Below are 23155 nucleotides of genomic sequence, written 5' to 3'. Positions count from 1 at the left end.
TAAAACATTTTTTTTGTTTACTCTCTGGCAGGAGCTTGGGAGCTACTTTTTTATTGATTTATTTAGTTTTATTCATCTATTTTTTTTTTATTCTAATGATCTTATTTCATTTTTATTATTAATTTTACCATCACTTTTATTTTATCATTTACTTTCACTTTTAATATATATATAATTTTATTTTCATTAAATGTAAATGGTTTGGAAATAAAATACATGAACTGCACTTAAAAATCCGCTCTGCTTCTGCTCTTTTTGGCTGCATTGTAAACTCAATGAAGGCAGTCTGAGACATAAAGCTTGGTCTGGGAGAAGGGGGCGGATCTACTAAATGAGTAGAGGTGATTCTGGCTCCGTCTCTGGTCTTTACTAAACAGACAATGGTTACAAATGTGATAAAATGGTCATAATATTCTATAGTTACATCTATTCTACATTTCAATGGAACGGAAGGGAATAGAACCGCATTCTCTATGCTTATTTATTTATTTATTCCCATTAGTTTGTACTGCTTCTGCTACTAACCTGGACCATTAACATGTGAACACACACACACACACACACACACTACCTCACATATCTGATCCACCATTAATGAGAAGATCAGCCTTGCTCCTTCTAAACAGCTTCCAGTCTTAGCACATCTTGTTAAAAAGCAGCTGCAACCCACTCTCTCTCTCTCTCTCTCACACACACACACACACACACTGCTAAAAGAGACATAATCAGCTGTGTTTCCCAGTTTGGTGTGTCTATGTGATCAAACCCATCCCCAGAGCGTGACACCAAACTCATCTCCATGCTTCTCTCCTTCCTGTCTGTGCCGAGCTGAGCTTCATTAGTGCCGGAAAAAGGGCAGTGTGTGTATGTGTGTGTGTGTGTGTGTGTGTGTGTGTGTGTGTTTGTGTGTGTGAGACCAACTAAAAACTGCTGGTAAAAAAAAAGCTATAAGACCATTACTCTATTTAAAGGAACAGCATGAGCTAAATGACAGCAAGTGTGTGAGTGGGTTGCCAGGTTGAGGATCCTAAATCTATACACAAGCGAGTGCAATGGGCCCTTTTCACATTTCCGGGTTTGGAATGCGGAAGTAAAAAATAGCAGGGTAAACAACGCGTGTAGAACGTATAGACGAAATGGAGCAGCATAGGAAATGCTACTGCAGTGAGCCTTTCTGCTCAAACAGCAAACGCAAACAACCAAACCTGAGTTTCCACGACTTTCCAAATGTCACACGTTTACGCGGTAAAGAGATAAGAGCAATTAGGAGAGAGGAAAATGCCACATTTACGGTTCTGCGCGGCAGTACATATGCGTGTAGCCAGCACTTCAGGCCGGATGAGCTATATGTCAAAGCGGGAGGGAACAGAGCCAGGAATCAGTTTCACCACGATTTGCCTGGAATAATTTTGGGAGTCGATATGAAAACCGCCTGACACCCTACGAGAGGGCAAGTACTCGTCTCGGTTTGAACACTGAAGCTGCCATGGGACAGAGAGACGAGGAGGACCTGAAGCTATGCTAACCGTGCCAAGCACGATTACTGCCGTCCACCGTCTCCTGGTGAGTAATTTTACAACTCTTATATCCATTTACACAATAAATACACAAGCCAGCTACCTAAATATCCATTTGAATAATTAATAATTACCTGAGTAATAGTCTCAAGACAGGATACCTACCAAAATAACATTGGAGATACAATATATACTGAATAACCGTATAAACTTACAATTCATAACTGAATAAAGTCTTAATATGATATAATTATTTGGATAAAGTCTTAATATGCAATATTTACTTGAATAAAGTTTAAACTTACAATTAATACCTGAATAAAGTCTAAATATGCTATACTTATTTAATTAAAGTCTTAATATGCAATACTTACCTGAATAAAGTCTACACCTACAATTCATACCTGAATAAAGTTTAAAATTGAAATACTTATTTGAAGTCTAACTTGCCTAAATAAAGGCTAAATATTCAATATTTACCTAAATAAAGGGTCAATTTGGCATGTTTACCTGAATTACTGACTTGTGTCCGAGATATCATTTGTTGTTTAAAAACTTTCCAAGCACAAGTATGGTTTATGTATTATACCAAAAAATACCAGTATTTGTTAGCTAAACATAGCACAGTAAAATATACCAGTTTACCTAATTAATAATTGGTGTACAATATAGGTCAATTCAGAGTTTGACTTAAATTTTGTCAGATTATCTGTCAATATAAAACTAAGCTAATGTCTTTTTTCCCCCCTTTTGTCACAGGCAAAGTGGACGCTGCAGCTGCACGAATAAGGGAGCTGGAGCAAAAAGTGATTGAGCTGGAGAATTAAATAAAACAGCTTGCAGACCAACCTAGGCTTAACCATTTCTGCTCAACTAAAGAAGAGTTCCACTTTTTCCACACAATTTCCCTTGACTCAGTACAAAATTCTGTCTAAATATTTTAGCTTTAACTTACCATGTGAGCTTCATTTGTTTTTTGTTATTTTTTTAGATTTTTTTAATTTGAGTGTTTTATAAATATAATAAATGAAATACATTTTAATCCTCTTGTCCCAGGTGCTTTGTATTTGTTTTATCTGTAGACAAAGTCATAGATGATTTGGTTACGACTGTATTCACTAGGCATACCATTGCAGGAAATACAATATTCTAAATATACAGTTTAAACAATATAGCTAGTTGTCAGAAATTATGCATTTTTTGAAGCACAACCAAAATGTTATGTTTACCCAAAATATCCTGATTTTTAAAGTTAATTAAAATGTAAAATAGTTCCATGACACCCAATACAAATAGATTGATTCAGTAAACAAAATGTCAATGAACTGAAATGTTTTCTTGCTTGTTGCTGGCTCTGCGCTACATAAAAAGACAATTCAAGCAAAGAATACAAGTTTATTTAGAAAATTCCATATTTCCACAAAAAACAAACTATAACAGAACAGGCTACTGGGAGAGAGACTGTTTTAAAGCCCATGGTGCTTTAATGGGCAATCTGATAAAGCAGAGCAATAGTATGATTGGAAAAGGCCTTCCCCGCAACACTTGCACGATGTCTTTATTACCTCCACAGGATCTGGGTGGTATGAAGTCACCTGTAATGCAAAGCACAGACATACTGTCAGCTCTGAGAAACATTTTTTAAACGGTACAAAAAGCACCAAATGTTCATATCTATATTTAAGCCATTCACAATTACTACTACATCTTTAACCTCTTGGCTGACCCTAAACAATCTACCTGAATACGTTAACCTCCTAAAAACCAATCAAAAATTTAATATGATGGACAAATTAACACTTGACCTTCACATTCTACAAGTGGTTGGTATATCTGCTTCACTACAGACGACTAACTTTGGCCACTGGCTTAACCTACCTAGTGGGAAGCTAGCAACACATAGAATCATCTTAGGCTTACCTGAACTGTTTCACCTACGTACAAGATAACTAGGGTTAAATGTGGTTTAATATTTTTTTTTCTCCCTGTCGATTAACTTTCCTAAAACACCTGCACTGTGTTTGAAACTGGATATACAAGGGTAAAACAGTTCTGTCTTCTATCCAACTCAAAGCCTAAAATAAGCACATCAGATCCTGGGCAGTAGCTACAGTAATTGTTAAAACAGAAAAGAAAACATTAACTAAACAGCTACTTAGCATTACTTGACGTACTGTTATCTATCTAAGTTAGCAAGCTCGCTAGTTAGCGGTAGCTAACCTAACTGAATTGGAAGCCTCGCTAACTTGTATAAAAATAACTACTTACCCTCAAAATTAAAGATGTATTCCTCGACAAAAAGCTTGTAATCCTTGTAAACCTTCGATATTTTCGCTACTGATACCTCATCTATAATCAGTGAGATGTCGGAGAAAGAAATCAATAGAAGTTTGTGCAGAGACAGCAGTGAACTCCATTCTAGCGCCGCTGTGTTTACCCTGCTAAACCAAACCGGAAACACGTCATCAAGCTCTGTGAAAAGGGCCCATACAAAAACTTTTGCAATAGCCGTATATAACTACAGTTAATTCAAAGTCAAACTTTCAATTTCTGTCCTAATTTTCTGTCACATGTATTAATGCTAAGGTCGAGAACAGCTGGAGACAGTGGTCTGTTGTCTGCCTCTCTGTTGTGACAGATAGCAGTTCACTTTAGCATGATAGCATTAGCCAGCACTAGTCTGGATCACTTTACCTATCTCAAATACCTTGATAAACCAACTGTACGCAGACTGCTGAGTATGATACAGCGAGACTTTAATTTTGAAATTATTTTAAAATTCCCATCCGTACCAGCGGTTAAATAAATTAGCTAGCTGAAGCTCAGTGCTTAACTACCTGTTCAGAAGCGGATTAGCCAGATTGACACCTGTCTTTTAGTCCTTCTGGGGTCTATTTTAGCAATCTATAGCACACCGATCAATTGCGTTATCAGGCCGCTGGATTTAGGGCGTGATAGTATGCGGCTCGAAACATGCAAAAGCATAAACGAATTATCTTAATTAATAATGGGTGTGGTTAATTTTGGCTGTAACATGAAATAACCAATGTCACTTGCAATTGAAGATACACTAGCAGCTCATTTAAGGGAACAGTAATGTTATTTTATTCTTTATTCTGTTTATTGTTGAGTTAAATATTGGGTTTGTGCTCTGCAGCTGGGATCACCTATAGGAATGGACTCTGATGATGGACTGTTATCAGGGTTTTAATCAGTCAGTGGAGCTCCCTGTGTTTTCCTTAGCTAAAATATATAAAAACATGCCAGAAATGTACCTAAACACACCTCACTTCCAGACCACCACGCCAAACTATCAGTGTAGATTTATTCCTAAACTCTGACACTATTTTAACAGTTGGGCACAAGGCATTAAAATAGACTGTTGACGGGGTGTAAGATAGCAATGAGCATCACAAAACACCTTGTGCAGGCTGTACGATATGGCCTTTTTATAGTATAAAGAGAAGGCAGTACACAGCACACCAAACTACAGCCCACCCAGACCATCTCCCTCTGAAATCGACATGAACAGAATGTCCCTGAACCGCTGGGCCGCCGCCGCAGCAGTTTCCGCTCATTAGAGCTGAACAGATTAATGAATCTGAGCTGACCCATCCATCACACGGCCGCCGTCGTCTGCATCCCATTTGGGAGGACTGGAGGGACTACACAGACCATCACACTGACCTACAGAGCATCAGGCCTGGAGAGTGCTGACACCTGGTGTTCAGAGCGAGGAACTCGTCTTCAGTCATCCTCCAGCTCATTCAACACAACATTCAACTCTTTCAAGTACACTACTGTACGAAAGATTTAGAACACCCCCCAATATTTTCAGTTGTTCACTAACAGTGTTGCAAATCCCAGACAGGCCTGTTTTTCTTGTTTTCCCCCTAACAAAAAAAATAGTTTATTTATACTATATTAAATCATCCCTGTTCTATCATTCAACTGAGAACAAAAGGGTGACTTTATAGTAGAATATGTAAAAAATGTTCCATACCTGGATTGAAAGTCAGTGTATGTTTTGGTGGAAGTTTTACGTTTAGCACCTTCAACCACAGATGTAGCTCCTCTACTAAAGAAGCTGGTTCATATTAATATACAGCTCTGGAAAAAAAAGAGACAATTTATAAATGATTAGTTTCTTTGATTTTACCAAATTGAAAGCTGAACTTCTTTGATTTTTGCACCAGGAGTAAAGGCATAAAGTTATCCAAAAGCAGTGTGTAAGACTGGTGGAGAACATGATGCCGAGATGCATTAAAACTGTGATTAAAAACCAGGGTTATTCCACCAAATATTGATTTTTGAACTCTTAAAACTTTATTAATATGAACTTGTTTTCTTTGCGTTATTTGAGGTCTGAAAGCTCTGCATTTTTTTTTTCGTTATTTCAGCCATTTCTCATTTTCTGCAAATAAACGCTCTAAATGACTATAATATTTTTATTTGGAATTTGGGAAAAATGTTGTCCATAGTTCATAGAATAAAACAACAATGTTTATTCTACTCAAACATATCAGTGACTTATTAATAAAAAAATCAGTGCTTAACTACCTGTTTAGTAGCGTATTAGCCATCTTGACACATGTCTTGTAGTCCTTCTGGGCTCATTACCAAGTGAATATTTACAAGTGAAGGATGTCCAGGCTTCAGCACAATTTGTTTGCCTGCTATTGGGTTGCATACCTGACAACTTGGGGTGTGGAAACTGGACTTAGCTATTTTTCATGTTTTTGCTAATTCTATGCTAAAAACTCAATGCTGTTACTTTCATTCCTGTTACTCAAAACATAAAAAGTAACATAAATAAGCGGCAGTAACAGGAGTGAGTTCCAGTAACAGAAATGAATGCCAGTAACAGGAGTGAGTTCCAGTAACAGAAATGAATGCCAGTAACAGGAGTGAGTTCCAGTAACAGAAATGAATGCCAGTAACAGGAGTGAGTTCCAGTAACAGAAATGAATGCCAGTAACAGGAGTGAGTTCCAGTAACAGAAATGAATGCCAGTAACAGGAGTGAGTTCCAGTAACAGAAATGAATGCCAGTAACAGGAGTGAGTTCCAGTAACAGAAATGAATGCCAGTAACAGGAGTGAGTTCCAGTACCAGAAATGAATGCCAGTAACAGGAGTGAGTTCCAGTACCAGAAATGAATGCCAGTAACAGGAGTGAGTTCCAGTAACAGAAATGAATGCCAGTAACAGGAGTGAGTTCCAGTAATAGAAATGAATGCCAGTAACAGGAGTGAGTTCCAGTAACAGAAATGAATGCCAGTAACAGGAGTGAGTTCCAGTAATAGAAATGAATGCCAGTAACAGGAGTGAGTTCCAATAACAGGATTGAGTACTGTCCCCTTGTTTATTGATTTATTAATGTAAATATTAGTTAGTATTAAACACTTTTTTCCCCAATTCTGTTTGGTTTATCATTTATCCATTTATTAAATAAACTGCATGATAATAAATTTGATCAATTTCAGGTTTGAGTCTTATTAAGAAGATAAAAATGCCTTGGCATCTTTTAGAAAAATACAATGTGCACGCATATATGGAGATTTCTTTGGCACAAATATCAATTATCTGAACATGTGAACATCTAAACCAGATCCATCGTGATCGTGATGAAAGTTTGTGGTGAGAATGGGAAGCTGTGTATTGCCAGGACTTTCCTGAAAATAAAAATGAGCATGCCAAGGATTCAGAACATTAAATCACAGCAGCAGTAACTGCCCCTGAGGCTGCGGAGGGAGAACTGACCCAGGGCAGCCTCAGCTCATTACACCCATCACATAATAAACCCAGCATGTTACATAATAAATCTACCACCCAGCGCTGAAGACTGCTTCACAAAGCAGCCCAGAGGAAGATTTTATTACTCTAATCATGATCTTTTATATATAACAAATCATCTTTCCAAATATACAGGTGCATCTCAAAAAATATATATTTCATTGAAAAATTACTTTATTTCAGTAATTCAGTTCAAAATTCAGTTCGAAACTCATATACAGCTCTGGAAAAAATATGAAACCATTTAAAAATTATGAGTTTCTTTGTTTTTACCAAATTCCAAATTGAAAACGTCTGGAATATAATCAAGAGGAAGATGGATGATCACAAGCCATCAAACCAAACTGAACTGCTTGAATTTTTGCACCAGGAGTGAGTAGCATAAAGTTATCCAAAAGCAGTGTGTAAGACTGGTGGAGGAGAACATGATGCCAAGGTGCATACAAAAAAAACTGTGATTAAAAACCTGGGTTATTCCACCAAATATTGATTTCTGAACTCTTAAAACTTTATGAATATGAACTTGTTTGTTTTCTTTGCATTATTTGAGGTCTGAAAGCTCTGTATCTTTTTTGTTACTTAAGCCATTTCTCATTTTAAATTACAATATTTTAATTTGGAATTTGGGAGAAATGTCTGTAGTTTATAGAAAAAACAACAATGTTTGTTTTACTAAAACATAAACCTGCAAATAGCAAAATCAGCAACAGAAGCTATATAGATGTATTACACACAGACTAATATATTTTAAGCATTTATTTCTTTTTATGGCTTACCAATGGAAAAAAAATCTGAAAATTAGAATATTATATAAGACCAATTGGTACTTTTGGCAGTGTGGGCGGTGTGACAAGTCCTGCTGGAAAATGAAATCTGCATGAAGTGCTGTAAGATTTTGTGGGAAAACAAAACTGCACTGTCTTTAGACTTTATAATAAAACACAGTGGATCAACACCAGCAGATGAACATGACTCTCAATCTTTAAGGTCTGTCCACAGTTACTGTATGGAGGGAGAAACGGGTTCGAATCCAGCTGCTGCTGCTGCTGCTGCTGCTGCTGCTTCTGCTGAAGAAACCAGAGAAAAGCAGTGAAGCGAAACAGTACACTGACACAACCATGCACACCCCTCCCAGTACTGCATGCCCACAGAGACAGCACCAGTGTGTGTGTCCCAGCAATGTGCCTGATCATCTGCAATTACATTAAACATAAAAAACAGCTTAGAAACAGAAAAGTAGCAAACGGATCACAGGAGGTTTATTTCAGTTCACAGTAAAACACACTGACACTCTGTACAAACACAGTTAAAGGAGAACTCTGGTGTAAAATGGACTTTTTTTTGTAATAAAACATGATAAAAAGTTCTTACCTTTGATGAATAGCACACCTCTGTTCTCCCACAGCGTTCAGAGATCCAGAAATGTAACAGTTTGTCCAAAAACCCTTCAGACTGGGTGATGGGAGCATAATTTGCACTGATAAAATGCTTTTTCCATTGTTTTACTGTAGTCAATGTAGACTCTGCATAGCGTAGTGTTTTTTTAAAAAGCTTCTTGCGCACTTTTTAAGTTATTAATGCCTCGTTTTAAATATCAGGGATCTCCAGATTCCAGAAAGGAGGTGTGGAGCTACTTTGAGCTGGATAACGGTGGAAAAAGCTATTTATCAGGGTAAATTATGCCCCTATCACCCAGTCTGAAGGGTGTTTGGACAAACTGTTAAAATTGCTGGATCTCTGAACGCTGTGGGAGAGCGGAGGTGTGCTATATATGAAAGCTAAGTTCTTTTTATCATGTTTTACTACAACAAAAGTCCATTTTCCACCAGAGTTCTCCTTTAAGCAAAAGTTTCTGCTTATATTTTCAAAAAGCCCTGCTAAAAAACATCATCACCAAGCTTCTTCAAAATATGGATTGACTCAAAATGTGCTTAAACAAAAATTTGAGCAGAATATTAATTTTAGAAGTAATCAAAATAAAAAAATAGGTTAAAGGCGACATATTATAACCCTTTTACACAAGTTACAATAGGTATATAGGCTATACAAAACATGTTCATGAAGTTCTTTATATAAAATTACACTTTATAAAGATAAAGATCTCATCAGCTCTATTCGTACCAGTATCAGTCCCTTTCAAAATAAGCCATTTAAGGGCTTTGTCACTACTCCCTTCTGTTATGTTCTGGCCAAATTGACGCATTTTAAAGTTTGAAGATCTAAAAAAAAAATCAGTATGAATCTTAATTAGTTTAATCAACACATAATATAAAAATAGTTCACCTTACATATTCGCAACAACCACCCCCTGCAAAAACAACAAATAACAAATGTTATGTAAAACTATTGTGTTTCATATGTTGATTTTTCAAAAGTAATAAAGTAGCAAAACAAGCTAGTTCATGCTCAATTTATATAACTGCAATAGAAGCACAAAACTCATTATTTATAAGTTCTTGCATCTCCCTCAAAAGTGCTGACTTGTTACAAACTGTAGATATAGATCCCTCCCTCAGACAAAGTCACAATAATGAAACCTGCATAGAACCACCCTAGCTCCACCTCACACCTGTCAAAAATCTGATTTACTGATCTGGGAAAATGACAACCCCCTAAACTAAAACAGTTCTGGGTTGTTATTGTGATTGAAGGTAATTTCAGAATTGGTTTCTCCCAGTAGTCATTATGCACTGTGCACAAGTGGAATTGACTATATAATTGTTTAAAACAGATCACTCTGTGTGTTTAATACATCTATTTGCCAATATATGAGTTTCATATTTTGAACTGAATTGATGAAATAAAGTATCTTTCCAATGATTTTAATTTTCCAATACATTTTTTGAGATGAGCCAGCATATGGTTGCCTTGTCTTGTCTTTTCTTGAATGACACGTAATTAATTTCCACGACTGAAACCCCTGTAAAACAGTGTGAAACAGAGTGAATAGTCTGTGTGAGCGAGGAACAAATCTGCTTTTGCTGCAAAAGTCATTTAACTGACACTTTATACAAGGTGACTTTCAAGTGTCATTATAATGAGGCTTTTGTGTTCCTCATTAGTGCTATTCTCAAGTGTTTTACAGTGAACAAAGGAAGCGAGTGAAAGACTGGGGTTCAGTGATGCACGACTCAGATTTGTGTCAAATAGGAACAGTGAGAGGAAAATGATATTGTAGCTGGCAATTTAACAAAACTTGCAAAAAATATATATATATTTGTTTACTGGTGTTATGCAGATATACAATATCACTGTCAAATATAGTTTGTAACCACAAGAAAATGCATGAAAATTCAAACAGCTCCTCCTGCCACACTGATAATATATATATATATATATATATATATATATATAGTTTTTTTCAGCATTAGAAGTGTCAGAAAGTAACCATTTTTAAAGACATATGTTATATGTTTAGTAAAGATATAGATATAGACTATATATAGATGTATGTCTATCGACAGACATAGAGACAGACAGACAGACAGATATATAGATATATATGTATAGATTAAGAGACCACTTCAGTTTCTGCTATTTATAGGTTTATGTCTGAGTAAAATGAACATTGTTGTTTTATTCTATAAACTACAGACAACATTTCTCCCAAATTCCAAATAAAAATATTGTCATTTAGAGCATTTATTTGCAGAAAATGAGAAATGGCTGAAATAACAAAAAAGATGCAGAGCTTTCAGACCTCAAATAATGCAAAGAAAACATTATAGTTATATATATAGTTTATATTCATAAAGTTGTAAGAGTTCAGAAATCAATATTTGGTGGAATAACCCTGGTTTTAATGCATCTTGGCATGTTCTCCTCCACCAGTCTTACACACTGCTTTTGGATAAGTATATGCCACTCCTGGAGCAAAAATTCAAGCAGTCCAGCTTGAATTCAGCTAGCTGAATAGATAGATAGATAGATAGATAGATAGATAGATAGATAGATAGATAGATAGATAGATAGATAGATAGATAGATAGATAGATAGATAGATAGATAGAAGAAAAAGCCTGGTCACAAAGCCACTCCCCCTCCCCTTCCCACCATCTGTCTGTCTGATGGATTTAAATGGCTGTGGATGAATGAGGAAATGAGGTGATGGCCCATGAACACTTCATCTGAATAACACTAGAACTGAGCTGTGCTGTCATGCCGTGACTAATGGGCTTTTGTCTGTGTGTGTGTGTGTGTGTGTGTGTCTGTGTGTGTGTGTGTGTGTGTGTGTGTGGACTCTAGGAGGCACAATGACCATTTGCAGATTTTCAGACACAAAAACTCTGTAGGAGCTTAAAGAGAAATAGACACAAACTGATACTGATAAACCTGCACTGACACTTATATGCTCAGTTGAATAGTTCAGCACTGATTAGAAATCAGCTTCTTCCACCAAACTACAGCAGTGCAGTGTGAACAGAAAAACAATCCTGATTAAAGATCACACAGGGTCTCAGACAAACAATATTTTAGTTGCAAATATTTAAACTCTACATATTTTTATACAACTCTGTAATGTTTAGGTACATCTTTAAGTTAAATCTCTAAAATATTTACTAACAACTCTACAAACTTTAGTTACAACTCTGCAACATTCAGTTACAATTATACATTCTTTAATTAGAACTATGCAGGCTTTTTAACCCCAGTTACAACTGTACAAATGTTAGTTACAACTTTAAAAACTTTAGTTACAACTTTACGATCCCCAAGTTAAAACTTTACAAACCCCAAATTAAAACTTTACAAACCCCAAGTTAAAACTTTACAAACCCCCAGTTACAACTTTACAAACCCCAAGTTACAACTTTAAAAACTTTAGTTACAACTTTACGATCCCCAAGTTAAAACTTTACAAACCCCAAATTAAAACTTTACAAACCCCAAGTTAAAACTTTACAAACCCCCAGTTACAACTTTACAAACCCCAAATTAAAACTTTACAAACCCCCAGTTACAACTTTACAAACCCCCAGTTAAAACTTTACAAACCCCAAATTAAAACTTTACAAACCCCCAGTTACAACTTTACAAACCCCAAGTTACAACTTTACAAACCCCCAGTTACAACTTTACAAACCCCAAGTTACAACTTTACAAACCCCCAGTTACAACTTTACAAACCCCAAGTTAAAACTTTACAAACCCCAAATTAAAACTTTACAAACCCCCAGTTACAACTTTACAAACCGCCAGTTAAAACTTTACAAACCCCAAGTTAAAACTTTACAAACCACAAGTTTAAACTTTACAAACCCCCAGTTACAACTTTACAAACCGCCAGTTAAAACTTTACAAACCCCAAGTTAAAACTTTACAAACCACAAGTTTAAACTTTACAAACCCCCAGTTAAAACTTTACAAACCCCCAGTTACAACTTTACAAACCCCCAGTTAAAACTTTACAAACCCCAAATTAAAACTTTACAAACCCCAAGTTACAACTTTACAAACCCCCAGTTAAAACTTTACAAACCCCCAGTTAAAACTTTACAAACCCCAAGTTACAACTTTACAAACCCCCAGTTACAACTTTAGAAACTCCAAGTTACAACTTTACAAACCGCCAGTTAAAACTTTACAAACCCCAAGTTAAAACTTTACAAACCACAAGTTTAAACTTTACAAACCCCCAGTTAAAACTTTACAAACCCCCAGTTAAAACTTTACAAACCCCCAGTTAAAACTTTACAATCCCCTAGTTACAACTTTATGATCCCCTAATAACAACTTTACAAACCCCAAGTTAAAACTTTACAAACCCCAAGTTAAAACTTTACAAACCCCAAGTTAAAACTTTACAATCCCCTAGTTACAACTTTACGATCCCCTAATAACAACTTTACAAACCCCAAGTTAAAACTTTACAAACCCCAAGTTAAAACTTTACAAACCCCAAGTTACAACTTTACAAACCCCAAGTTAAAACTTTACAAACCCCCAGTTACAACTTTACAAACCCCCAGTTACAACTTTAGAAACTCTAAGTTACAACTTTACAAACCCCCAGTTAAAACTTTACAAACCCCAAATTAAAACTTTACAAACCCCAAGTTACAACTTTAGAAACTCCAAGTTAAAACTTTACAAACCCCCAGTTACAACTTTACAACCCCCCGCAGTTACAACTTTACAAACCCCAAGTTAAAACTTTACAAACCCCCAGTTAAAACTTTACAAACCCCAAGTTACAACTTTACAAACCCCAAGTTAAAACTTTACAACCCCCCAGATCCAACTTTACAAACCCCAAGTTAAAACTTTACAAACCCCAAGATAAAACTTAACAAACCCCCAGTTACAACTTTACAAACCCCAAGTTAAAACTTTACAAACCCCCAGTTACAACTATACAAACTCCAAGTTACAACTTTACAAACCCCAAGTTAAAACTTTACAAAGCCCAAGTTACAACTTTACAAACCCCAAATTAAAACTTTACAAACCCCAAATTAAAACTTTACAAACCCCAAGTTACAACTTTACAAACCCCCAGTTACAACTTTACAAACCCCAAGTTACAACTATACAAACTCCAAGTTACAACTTTACAAACCCCCAATTAAAACTTTAGTAACCCCAAATTAAAACTTTACAAACCCCCAGTTACAACTTTACAAACCCCCAGTTACAACTTTACAAACCCCCAATTAAAACTTTACAAACCCCCAGTTACAACTTTACAAACCCCAAGTTAAAACTTTACAAACCCCAGTTACAACTTTACAAACCCCAAGTTAAAACTTTACAAACCCCAAGTTAAAACTTTACAAACCCCCAGTTAAAACTTTACAAACCCCCAGTTACAACTATACAAACCCCAAGTTACAACTTTACAAACCCCCAGTTACAACTTTAGAAACTCCAAGTTACAACTTTACAAACCGCCAGTTAAAACTTTACAAACCCCCAGTTACAACTTTACAAACCCCAAATTAAAACTTTACAAACCCCCAGTTACAACTTTACAATCCCCTAGTTACAACTTTACAAACCCCAAGTTAAAACTTTACAAAGCCCAAGTTACAACTTTACAACCCCCCAGTTACAACTTTAGAAACTCCAAGTTACAACTTTACAAACCCCCAGTTAAAACTTTAGTAACCCCAAATTAAAACTTTACAAACTGCCAGTTACAACTTTACAAACCCCCAGTTACAACTTTAGAAACTCCAAGTTAAAACTTTACAAACCCCCAGTTACAACTTTACAACCCCCCTCAGTTAAAACTTTACAAACCCCCAGTTAAAACTTTACAAACCCCAAGTTACAACTTTACAACCCCCCAGATCCAACTTTACAAACCCCAAGTTAAAACTTTACAAACCCCAAGATAAAACTTAACAAACCCCCAGTTACAACTTTACAAACCCCAAGTTAAAACTTTACAAACTGCCAGTTACAACTTTACAAACCCCCTCAGTTACAACTTTACAAACCCCAAGTTAAAACTTTACAAAGCCCAAGTTACAACTTTACAACCCCCCAGTTACAACTTTAGAAACTCCAAGTTACAACTTTACAAACCCCCAGTTAAAACTTTAGTAACCCCAAATTAAAACTTTACAAACTGCCAGTTACAACTTTACAAACCCCCAGTTACAACTTTAGAAACTCCAAGTTAAAACTTTACAAACCCCCAGTTACAACTTTACAACCCCCCTCAGTTACAACTTTACAAACCCCAAGTTAAAACTTTACAAACCCCAAGTTACAACTTTACAAACCCCAAGTTAAAACTTTACAACCCCCCAGATCCAACTTTACAAACCCCAAGTTAAAACTTTACAAACCCCAAGATAAAACTTTACAAACCCCCAGTTACAACTTTACAAACCCCAAGTTAAAACTTTACAAACCCCCAGTTAAAACTTTACAAACCCCAAGTTAAAACTTTACAAAGCCCAAGTTACACCTTTACAAACCCCAAGTTAAAACTTTACAAACCCCCAGTTACAACTTTACAAACCCCAAATTAAAACTTTACAAACCCCCAGTTACAACTTTACAAACCCCAAGTTAAAACTTTACAAACCCTCAGTTATAACTTTACAAACCGCCAGTTACAACTTTAGAAACTCCAAGTTACAACTTTACAAACCCCCAATTAAAACTTTAGTAACCCCAAATTAAAACTTTACAAACCCCCAGTTAAAACTTTACAAACCCCCAGTTACAACTGTAAAACCCCAAGTTTAAACTTTATAAACCCACAGTTACAACTTTACAAACCTACAGTTAAAACTTTATTAAACTTTATTAAAACTATATTTTTAAACTCTACAGTCTTAATTATAATTCTTTAACGATTAGGTAAAACTCTACAACATTTAGTAACATCTGTAAAACCTTTACTTACACTGCAAAATACTGCAGCTACACCAACTAAAATCAGTTTACAACTCTACAACATTTAGTTACAACTCTAAAAACTTTAATTACATCTTTATAACCTTTAAAAACAACTTTACAACATGTAGCAAAAACAACTGCAAATATACATGTATATAACTCCACAACCTTTAGATCCAACAAATTACTACAAAAACAATTTATTTATTTACAAATCTTACAACAAGATTTACTTACAACCTATAGTTTAGTTACAACTACAATGTTTTAGTTTGAATAAATAATAATACATGTGTTACACATTTAAATAATGTGTAATAGCTGTACTATTAGTGTAAATCTCAGCCCACTTCACAGCAGGTGATCTGTAGATGGCACTGTGGTTCTGCTCATGCTGCTCTGTTGCACATCGCTTACACCAGCTCAGACAACAGCACACACACACACACACACTCTCTATGATTAATAACACACTGCTCTGGCAGCATGCTGTAAGCTGTATCAGTCTGTGTTTGCTGCTGGTGCTTTGTTCTTGGACATCCTCAGAGTAAACCTGTCTCCTGTTCCTGCAGTAAATCTACAAGGCATAGAATGTGATTTCAAAAGATTTCTTATGGTTGACTTTCTTTTATAGTGTTTTTTTTTTTTTTTTGAATGTTGAATGTTCAAAAGGAATGTTTTTTGTAAGATAAATAATCCAAAATTATGTTACTTTTTTTCTTAATATTTATTCATAAATAGAGTTTTTAAAGGTACTGAAAATTTCTACATGTTGAATTATATCACAAAATACATCCACTGTCAAAAAACTTCACATCATATTGCTGGAAAAACAGATCTGGGTCTTTCCACAAGAGGGCATAAAAGAGCTTCTCCAGCTGCCCTATTAAAAGGCTTTCAGAGGCTACTTTTGGGTAGTGCACCTCTTGATGAGAGATCTTGATTGATACACATGCCTGTATAAACGTCTCCTTCTTCACCAACAACAAAAAACCTCATATTAGAGAGACGAGAGACTCGTAGCTTTATAAAGGGAAATGGATGAGTTAGCAGCTCATATGTGGAGCCTCTTTTGCTGGAGTGGAGAAACAGTAAACAGCTGCTCTGAAGTTCATGCTCAGGTCGAGGAGGTTAAAAAAGTCCAGGCAGTTTGCTTTTGCTGTTTTTTTTTTGCGTTTTTTGTTGTTTTTTCAGCTATTGCTGCACAGCTGCACCAAGAGATGGAGTGTGGGTACAGGAGAGAAGCGTGTAGCGCTAATGCTAATGCGTTAAAACAAAAAGACGAATGAATTCAGATTTAACTGTTCACATTCATGTCACATGTCCATGGATCGGAAACGTATCTGATTTAGGACCACATATGAAAGTGACTTTGATTAATCGCCAATGGAGCATTTATAGGAGCAGCTGGGATGGAAGCTTTAGTAACTTATGAGTGTATAGCAGGATCTACAGACCCAGCTGTAACGATATCTGTGGGTAAATGTCCTGTATACCTCCATACCAAAGTATCTCATCTTCTCTCATCCAGTCCAGGAGCCCCAAGAGGGTACTAGCTTATAATTTTACTTAAATGTTGTAATCACTTACCCACTCTTACACTTTCATACAAAGCTCTGGGAAAAAAAAAACTAGTTCAGTTTCTGAATCAGTTTCTCTAATTTTGCTATTTATAGGTTTATGTTTGAGTAAAATGAACATTGTTGTTTTATTCTATAAACTACAGACAACATTTCTCCCAAATTCCAAATAAAAATATTGTAATTTAGAGCATTTATTTGCAGAAAATAAGAAATGGCTGAAATAAAAAAAAGATGCAGAGCTTTCAGAATTCAGATAATGCAAAAAAAAACAAGTTCATATTCATAAAGTTTTCAGAAATAAATTTTTGGTGAAATAACCCTGGTCGGGTTTTTAATCACAGTTTTCATGCATCTATGTATCATGTTCTCCTCCACCAGTCTTACACACTGCTTTTGGATAACTTTATGCTACTCACTCCTGGTGCAAAAATTCAAGCAGTTCAGTTTGGTTTGATGGCTTGTGATCATCCATCTTCCTCTTGATTATATTCCAGAGGTTTTCAATTTGGTAAAATTAAAGAAACTCATCATTTTTAAGAGGTATATATATATATATATAAAGAGAGATACTCCCTCACTAACTTACTTTCTAACTTACTAGGAGTTAAAGAAGGCACAAGGGGCAGGACCACCTAACACGTGTGCCCAACCCCCCTATCCCTCCTCTAAACACACACACTCACACACACACACACACACACACACACACACACTCACAGAGTCTCCCTTACACACACTCTCTCCCTCACTTCAGCTTTCTTTCCTGTGTCTGGCTGAGTTTAGTTGACTGGGAGCTGGTGCTGCTGCTGCTGCTGCTGCTGCTGCTGATTCAACGCTTTACTCTCTATTCAACTGTTTGAGTTTCAGCAGTCAGAAAAGTGTGTGTGTGTGTGTTAGTAGTTTGTAAGAGTGTGTGAGAGAGTGTGAGTAAGTGTGTGTGTGAGTTTGAGGTAGGCTGAACTTATTAGAGCGACTCCAGACAGCTGTTTGAGAAGCTCCACACTTTCCACTGAGTTTCATTCAAAGGAACTGAAGACATCATGAAGTTCGAGCTGCTGCTGCTGTTCGCCCTGATCGGGCCCTTCTGTACCATCACACACGCAAGTAAGTGTCCCTCACACACACACACACACACACTTCTAATACTGTTCTATACTTGCTCTCCCCTGAAAACTTCACCCATGCAACTGATCTAAATCTCTTTTCCAGCTTCCCCTTTTCCTTTTTTCTTTATTTATTCTTTTATTTTAGTCTTTTTCTTTCTTTTCTTTCACTCTTTTTTATTTCAGTATTTTCTCTCTCTTTATCTAATTAAGTAATAATTTATTATTTAATTAATAATTTTTTTAATTAATCTCTCTTTATCTTTCATTCTTTTTTTGCCCTTTCCTCTCTTTATTTATTTATCTATTCTTTCTGTCCTTCTTTCTTTATTACTTTCAGACCACACACTTCTAATACTGTTCTGTACTTGCTCTCCCTTAAAAAAATCCCTTTTTTTCTGTTTTTAAATGTATTTTAGTCTTTTTCTTTAGTTTCTTTTACTCATTTTTATTTTTGCGGTATTTTCTCTCTCTTTATCTATTTAATTAAGTCATTAATTTATTATTGAAATAATAAATTATGATTTAATTCATTTATTTTAACTTCTCACTCTCTCTCCATCTTTCTTTCACCTTTTCTCTCTTCATGTATTTTTCTATTCTTTCTGCCTTTCTTTCTTCATTACTTTCAGACTTTATTTATTTATTTATTTTACTTCTAGTGATGCACCAAATATTCAGCAACCAAAGTTATTTGCTCAAACCAGTTTAGCCAAGTTTGGTTGAGTATGTTAATCAACTAATTAATTTATACTAAACAATTTATACTTGAGACAATGAGACAAAATTAGCTTCATTTTTAAAAGTGTACTTTTTGCTTCTATATGTCTAATCCAACCAGTTTAACAATTAAAATGCTTTAATTTAATGTTTTATGTTCCATGTAACTAGTTCAGACATGAATTATAGAAAAAAAAATGTTACAAAACAAGCAAACCAAATACACGTCATGAAATTTTTATGCTACATCATGATTTTAACCCTAAAAAGAAAAAATAGTTGGAAAATGAACGTATGAATGTATCTGATTCAATATTTAGAAATCAATAAATATTTAGAAATGTATCAATATTCAGAAATGGGTCCGGTCTCTTATTGGAAAAATGTTGAAAAAGTGTCAAAATGAATGGAAACCTTAGTATTCGGCCAAATATTTATTTTTTTCCAGTTTAGTATAATACAATTTACTTCATTAGTTCTTTCTTTCTTTTTTCCTTTGTCCATTCTTTCTTTCATTCTTCCGTCCTTCCTTCCATTCTTTTCCTCAGTCTGATCTACTACTGTTCCCTCCCTTTCCTGAGTGACTTAATGAGGATGTTGATGATGATGATGATGATGAAGTCATGTTCAGAGGCTTAAAAAAGCTGTTTGCTCATGGTGGAACTATTTAAACTCTTCAACACTAAAAGTTTTTTCAGTCTATTTAGAATTTAAGTTATGACTTTTTTGGATTTGGATGGTCATTTAGAGATGCCTCATATATGATTATAGAACATCATTCAGCTCTCATTCAACTGCATGATTCTCTACTGAATGTAACTCAACACCCAACACTGGCCCAAACTCTAATATTAACATTTTAGGGTTAATGGGTTAGAGTTAGATTTATAGTTATAGTAAGTTATGGTTTAGTTTAAGCTACGGCTTTACGATTTGGTTCTGTAGTAGAAGAATCATTTAACTAATTCAACTAATAGTTAAGTTACATTTAATCAGAGGTAAAACAAAAGTACAGAAAAAATTTAATTAAGTAAAGTACCTTTATTTTTTATTCAGTAATTGGGAGTTTTCCAATGTAGCAAAGTAAATTACTTGTGTCAAAATGTAGTTGAGTAAAAGTAAAATGACCTATTTTAAAAACTACTTTAAAAATGACAAATGACTCATAAAATCTACTCAATTACAGTAACTTGAGTAAATGTAATTCATTACTTTCCACCTCTGCATTTAATAGACATTTTGTTGAATGTTAGTTGAGTATCTATGAGTCATCTGTTATAGACCATCCAAATAGTATAAGTATTACTTCTATCATTTTAAAACATAAAACATCACATACATTAAAATAAAACAAGGTACCATTGATGACCCTATATAAAAAGCGGAAAAAATATTGGAAAATCAGGTAATCCTTAACAGGTAATATCCTAACAAAAGTAATAATAATGCTGCTGGGAGCTTGTGTCTTTGGTCTTTGGTCCACCCATTTTTGGTCCAACAAAAACCAAGCCAGGACACATAATATAACATCAGGTAAATTACTTCTATGAAATACAGTATGTTACTCTCTATCACTAATGGCATAGATTGGAGGAGAAAATCAACCATAGTATTAATGACATCAATGAAGAGAGTCCTGAAGCTACAAACCCAAAGCCCTGTACAGCTCAGACAACAGAAACACCATGAAAAAAAAATCACATGAAATTATTGTGTGGGTGAAAATCACCCTGGCATTAGCTTTCTAGGGTTAATAATTATATTAATCCAGTAATTTATTTATTTTCTAAGGTGATTTACACCACAGTGAGAGAATAAATCTGTGGTTATGACTTCATGATATCTCAGCTGACTGTGTGTGTGATTATCTCTTACTGGCAGTTTCAGGCATCCCAGAATTCACCTCTCTCTCTGTCTCATTTGGGCCCACTTTGAGGAATATGATGTAATGGTGTTATGTGTCCTGGCTCGGTTTTTATAGGAGGATAGATCTCTCTCTTTATTTCTCTCTCTCTGTCTCTCTCTTTTTCTCTCTCTCTCTTTCTCGGGTTGGGCAGGGTCGTGTGTATGTGTGTGTGTGTGTGTGTGTGTGTGTGTGTGTGTATTAATAGAGCTGGGTCTGTATTTAAGAATAGCAGTTGGTGTTGAGGGAACAGGCTGGTCAGACTTTTCGTCTGGTGGAGCAACGGACGAGAGAGAGAGAGATAGAGAGAGAGTGAGAAAAAGAGAGAGAGACACTCACACAAGTTATGCCCATGCAGGGCGTGTCCCTCCCTCCCTCCCTCTCTCTCTCTCTCCCTCTCTCTCTCTCTTTACCATGCCCACTTGTACGTGTAGCCATCTTTGGCAGGGTATCAAGCTCTCACCCCGTGGGGGTTTGTGTGTAGGCCTGTTTGTTGGGGGGGGAGGGGTTATTTTTACACGGCAACTTTATTAACTACACAACATTACGTCTTACAGGCCTTCAGGACACAACCTACGAACCCAAAGCGTATAGTAGAGTTTACAATACAGCGTTTAACTGAAGAGTTATCGTTACGGCAACGAAACAAGTCTGGCAATTTAAGGAATTTGGCTGTTTTAGAGTCAAAGAGCAAGAATGCTTGTGCCAATAATTTATTTCATAAAGGAAAAGTGTTTACAAATATTTATTTCAACCATGCTGATTAAAATCTGCACTGTAAACGTTAGAAAAAGTGATCAGGAGATCGCCGGTTCGAATCCTGTTCATGTAGCTTGCCATCAGCTGTCAGAGCACTGAGAGAGCACAATTAGCCTTGCTCTCTCTCTCTGGGTGGGTACAGTAAATGGCGCTCTTTCCCCTCATCACTCCAAAGGGTGATGTGGATCAGCACAAGGCTGCATCTGTGAGCTGATGTATCAGAACTGAGTCGCTGCATGAGCAGAAGTTCAAAAAGAGGCGGAGTCTGATTTCACATGTGTCAGAGGAGGCATGTGCTAGTCCTAACCCTACTGGTGTGTTGGGGCATCACTAGTGGTAGAGGGAATCCTAATGAGTGGGTTGGGTAAATGGCCGTTTAAATTGGGGAGAAAATGGGAGAAAAATTAGAAATAAAGTAGAGAAAGTTCACAGTGACTGACTGCCGTATGTGATAGCTCCCCAGATCAAATTCTAACTTATAATTGTTTCCCAAGACAATACGGTTCTTGTCTGTAGTAAGCAACAGTGGTGAGCAATTTGTGAAAATGACCATCCTGCTTTTTTTAGTCCAGTGATGCATTCCCTCTCAAAAAAAAGTGTGTCAACTGGGCAGAATGTGTTTAATTACATCGTAGAGGTCTGTCTAGCAGTCAACCATCTTTCACCAAGAGGTACACTACCCAAAATTATACAACAGTTAGTTCCGACCTCACAATCTGATTGGTTGAGAAGTGTTCTAGCCGTGCTGATATTTGTGATAACATCACAGCCTTTTCACACTAAACTTGAATCAATCCACCGGCGCATTGCCGAGTAACGACGTATTTATACACAGTACAGTTTTGAATCATCACCTCCAGTAACTTAAGCAGCCAGGCTAGGCTAAGCTAAGCTAATGCTGAGCTAAAGCAAGCTACGCTAACCAAACCACAGTCCAGCCGGCAAGCTAAAACCAACACCACCCAGCAAAACAAGCAGAAATGCTCAAAAATTCGCAGCGTTCACCTAAAGACGACTCCACAGAGCAGGAGAGGAGAAAATTATCGTTATTTCACGCTCCTAACATTACCATCTTCACTTATTCCCAAGTTTGCTTTCAAGCTAACTTTCGTGGTGTTAGTCTCCCTGAACCGTGGAACTACTTTTTGGCAGAAGGCACAGTCCATATTAAAGCATATTCATTCTGAATTTCTTAAAGTTCTTTGATTTATTTTCTTTATTAAAGAGCACTCGAGGTTGTGTGTTATCACGAATAACATCACATCGTCTTTAGCTCGTGCCTTCCTTTCCTGTGACAGTCTTGATGAAAGCCAGTTCCATCATTATAACATCTTTTATGGTCTTTGCGACTACACTTAAGGATACTTTCAAAGTTGAAAGACTTTCATTTTTTTAAGTCTTAATTTTCTTTCTTTATTTAGT

General features: G+C 36.0%; 1 protein-coding gene and 2 long non-coding RNA genes across 4 annotated transcripts in view; 1 reads left to right on the top strand and 2 right to left on the bottom strand.

Annotated features, from left to right (window-relative positions):
* The window catches only part of LOC125806157 (uncharacterized), a 437736-nt gene that overhangs the window by 131516 nt on the left and 283065 nt on the right, over positions 1–23155 (bottom strand). The gene's annotated exons all lie outside the window — the stretch shown is intronic.
* LOC125806143 (uncharacterized) lies at positions 2899–4007 on the bottom strand. The gene is made up of 2 exons (XR_007441440.1): positions 3786–4007; positions 2899–3112 (listed from the first exon to the last, which is right to left on the bottom strand). It is a non-coding gene; the product is annotated as an uncharacterized LOC125806143 (long non-coding RNA).
* Positions 17950–23155, top strand: part of si:ch211-156j16.1 (uncharacterized protein LOC564557 homolog) — a 43260-nt gene continuing 38054 nt past the window's right edge. Inside the window, exon 1 of one of the 2 annotated variants that reach the window (XM_022671039.2) lies at positions 17950–18352. In XM_022671039.2, the coding sequence (XP_022526760.2) occupies positions 18289–18352 (64 nt within the window). In that variant the 5' untranslated portion in view covers positions 17950–18288. The remainder of the gene's footprint in view (positions 18353–23155) is intronic. The other variant, XM_022671040.2, reaches the window with a different exon arrangement.

The sequence above is a fragment of the Astyanax mexicanus genome, chromosome 12 (genome assembly GCF_023375975.1).
Source record: "Astyanax mexicanus isolate ESR-SI-001 chromosome 12, AstMex3_surface, whole genome shotgun sequence".
NCBI lineage: Eukaryota > Metazoa > Chordata > Actinopteri > Characiformes > Acestrorhamphidae > Astyanax > Astyanax mexicanus.
This window is presented reverse-complemented; position numbering and strand designations above follow the sequence as displayed.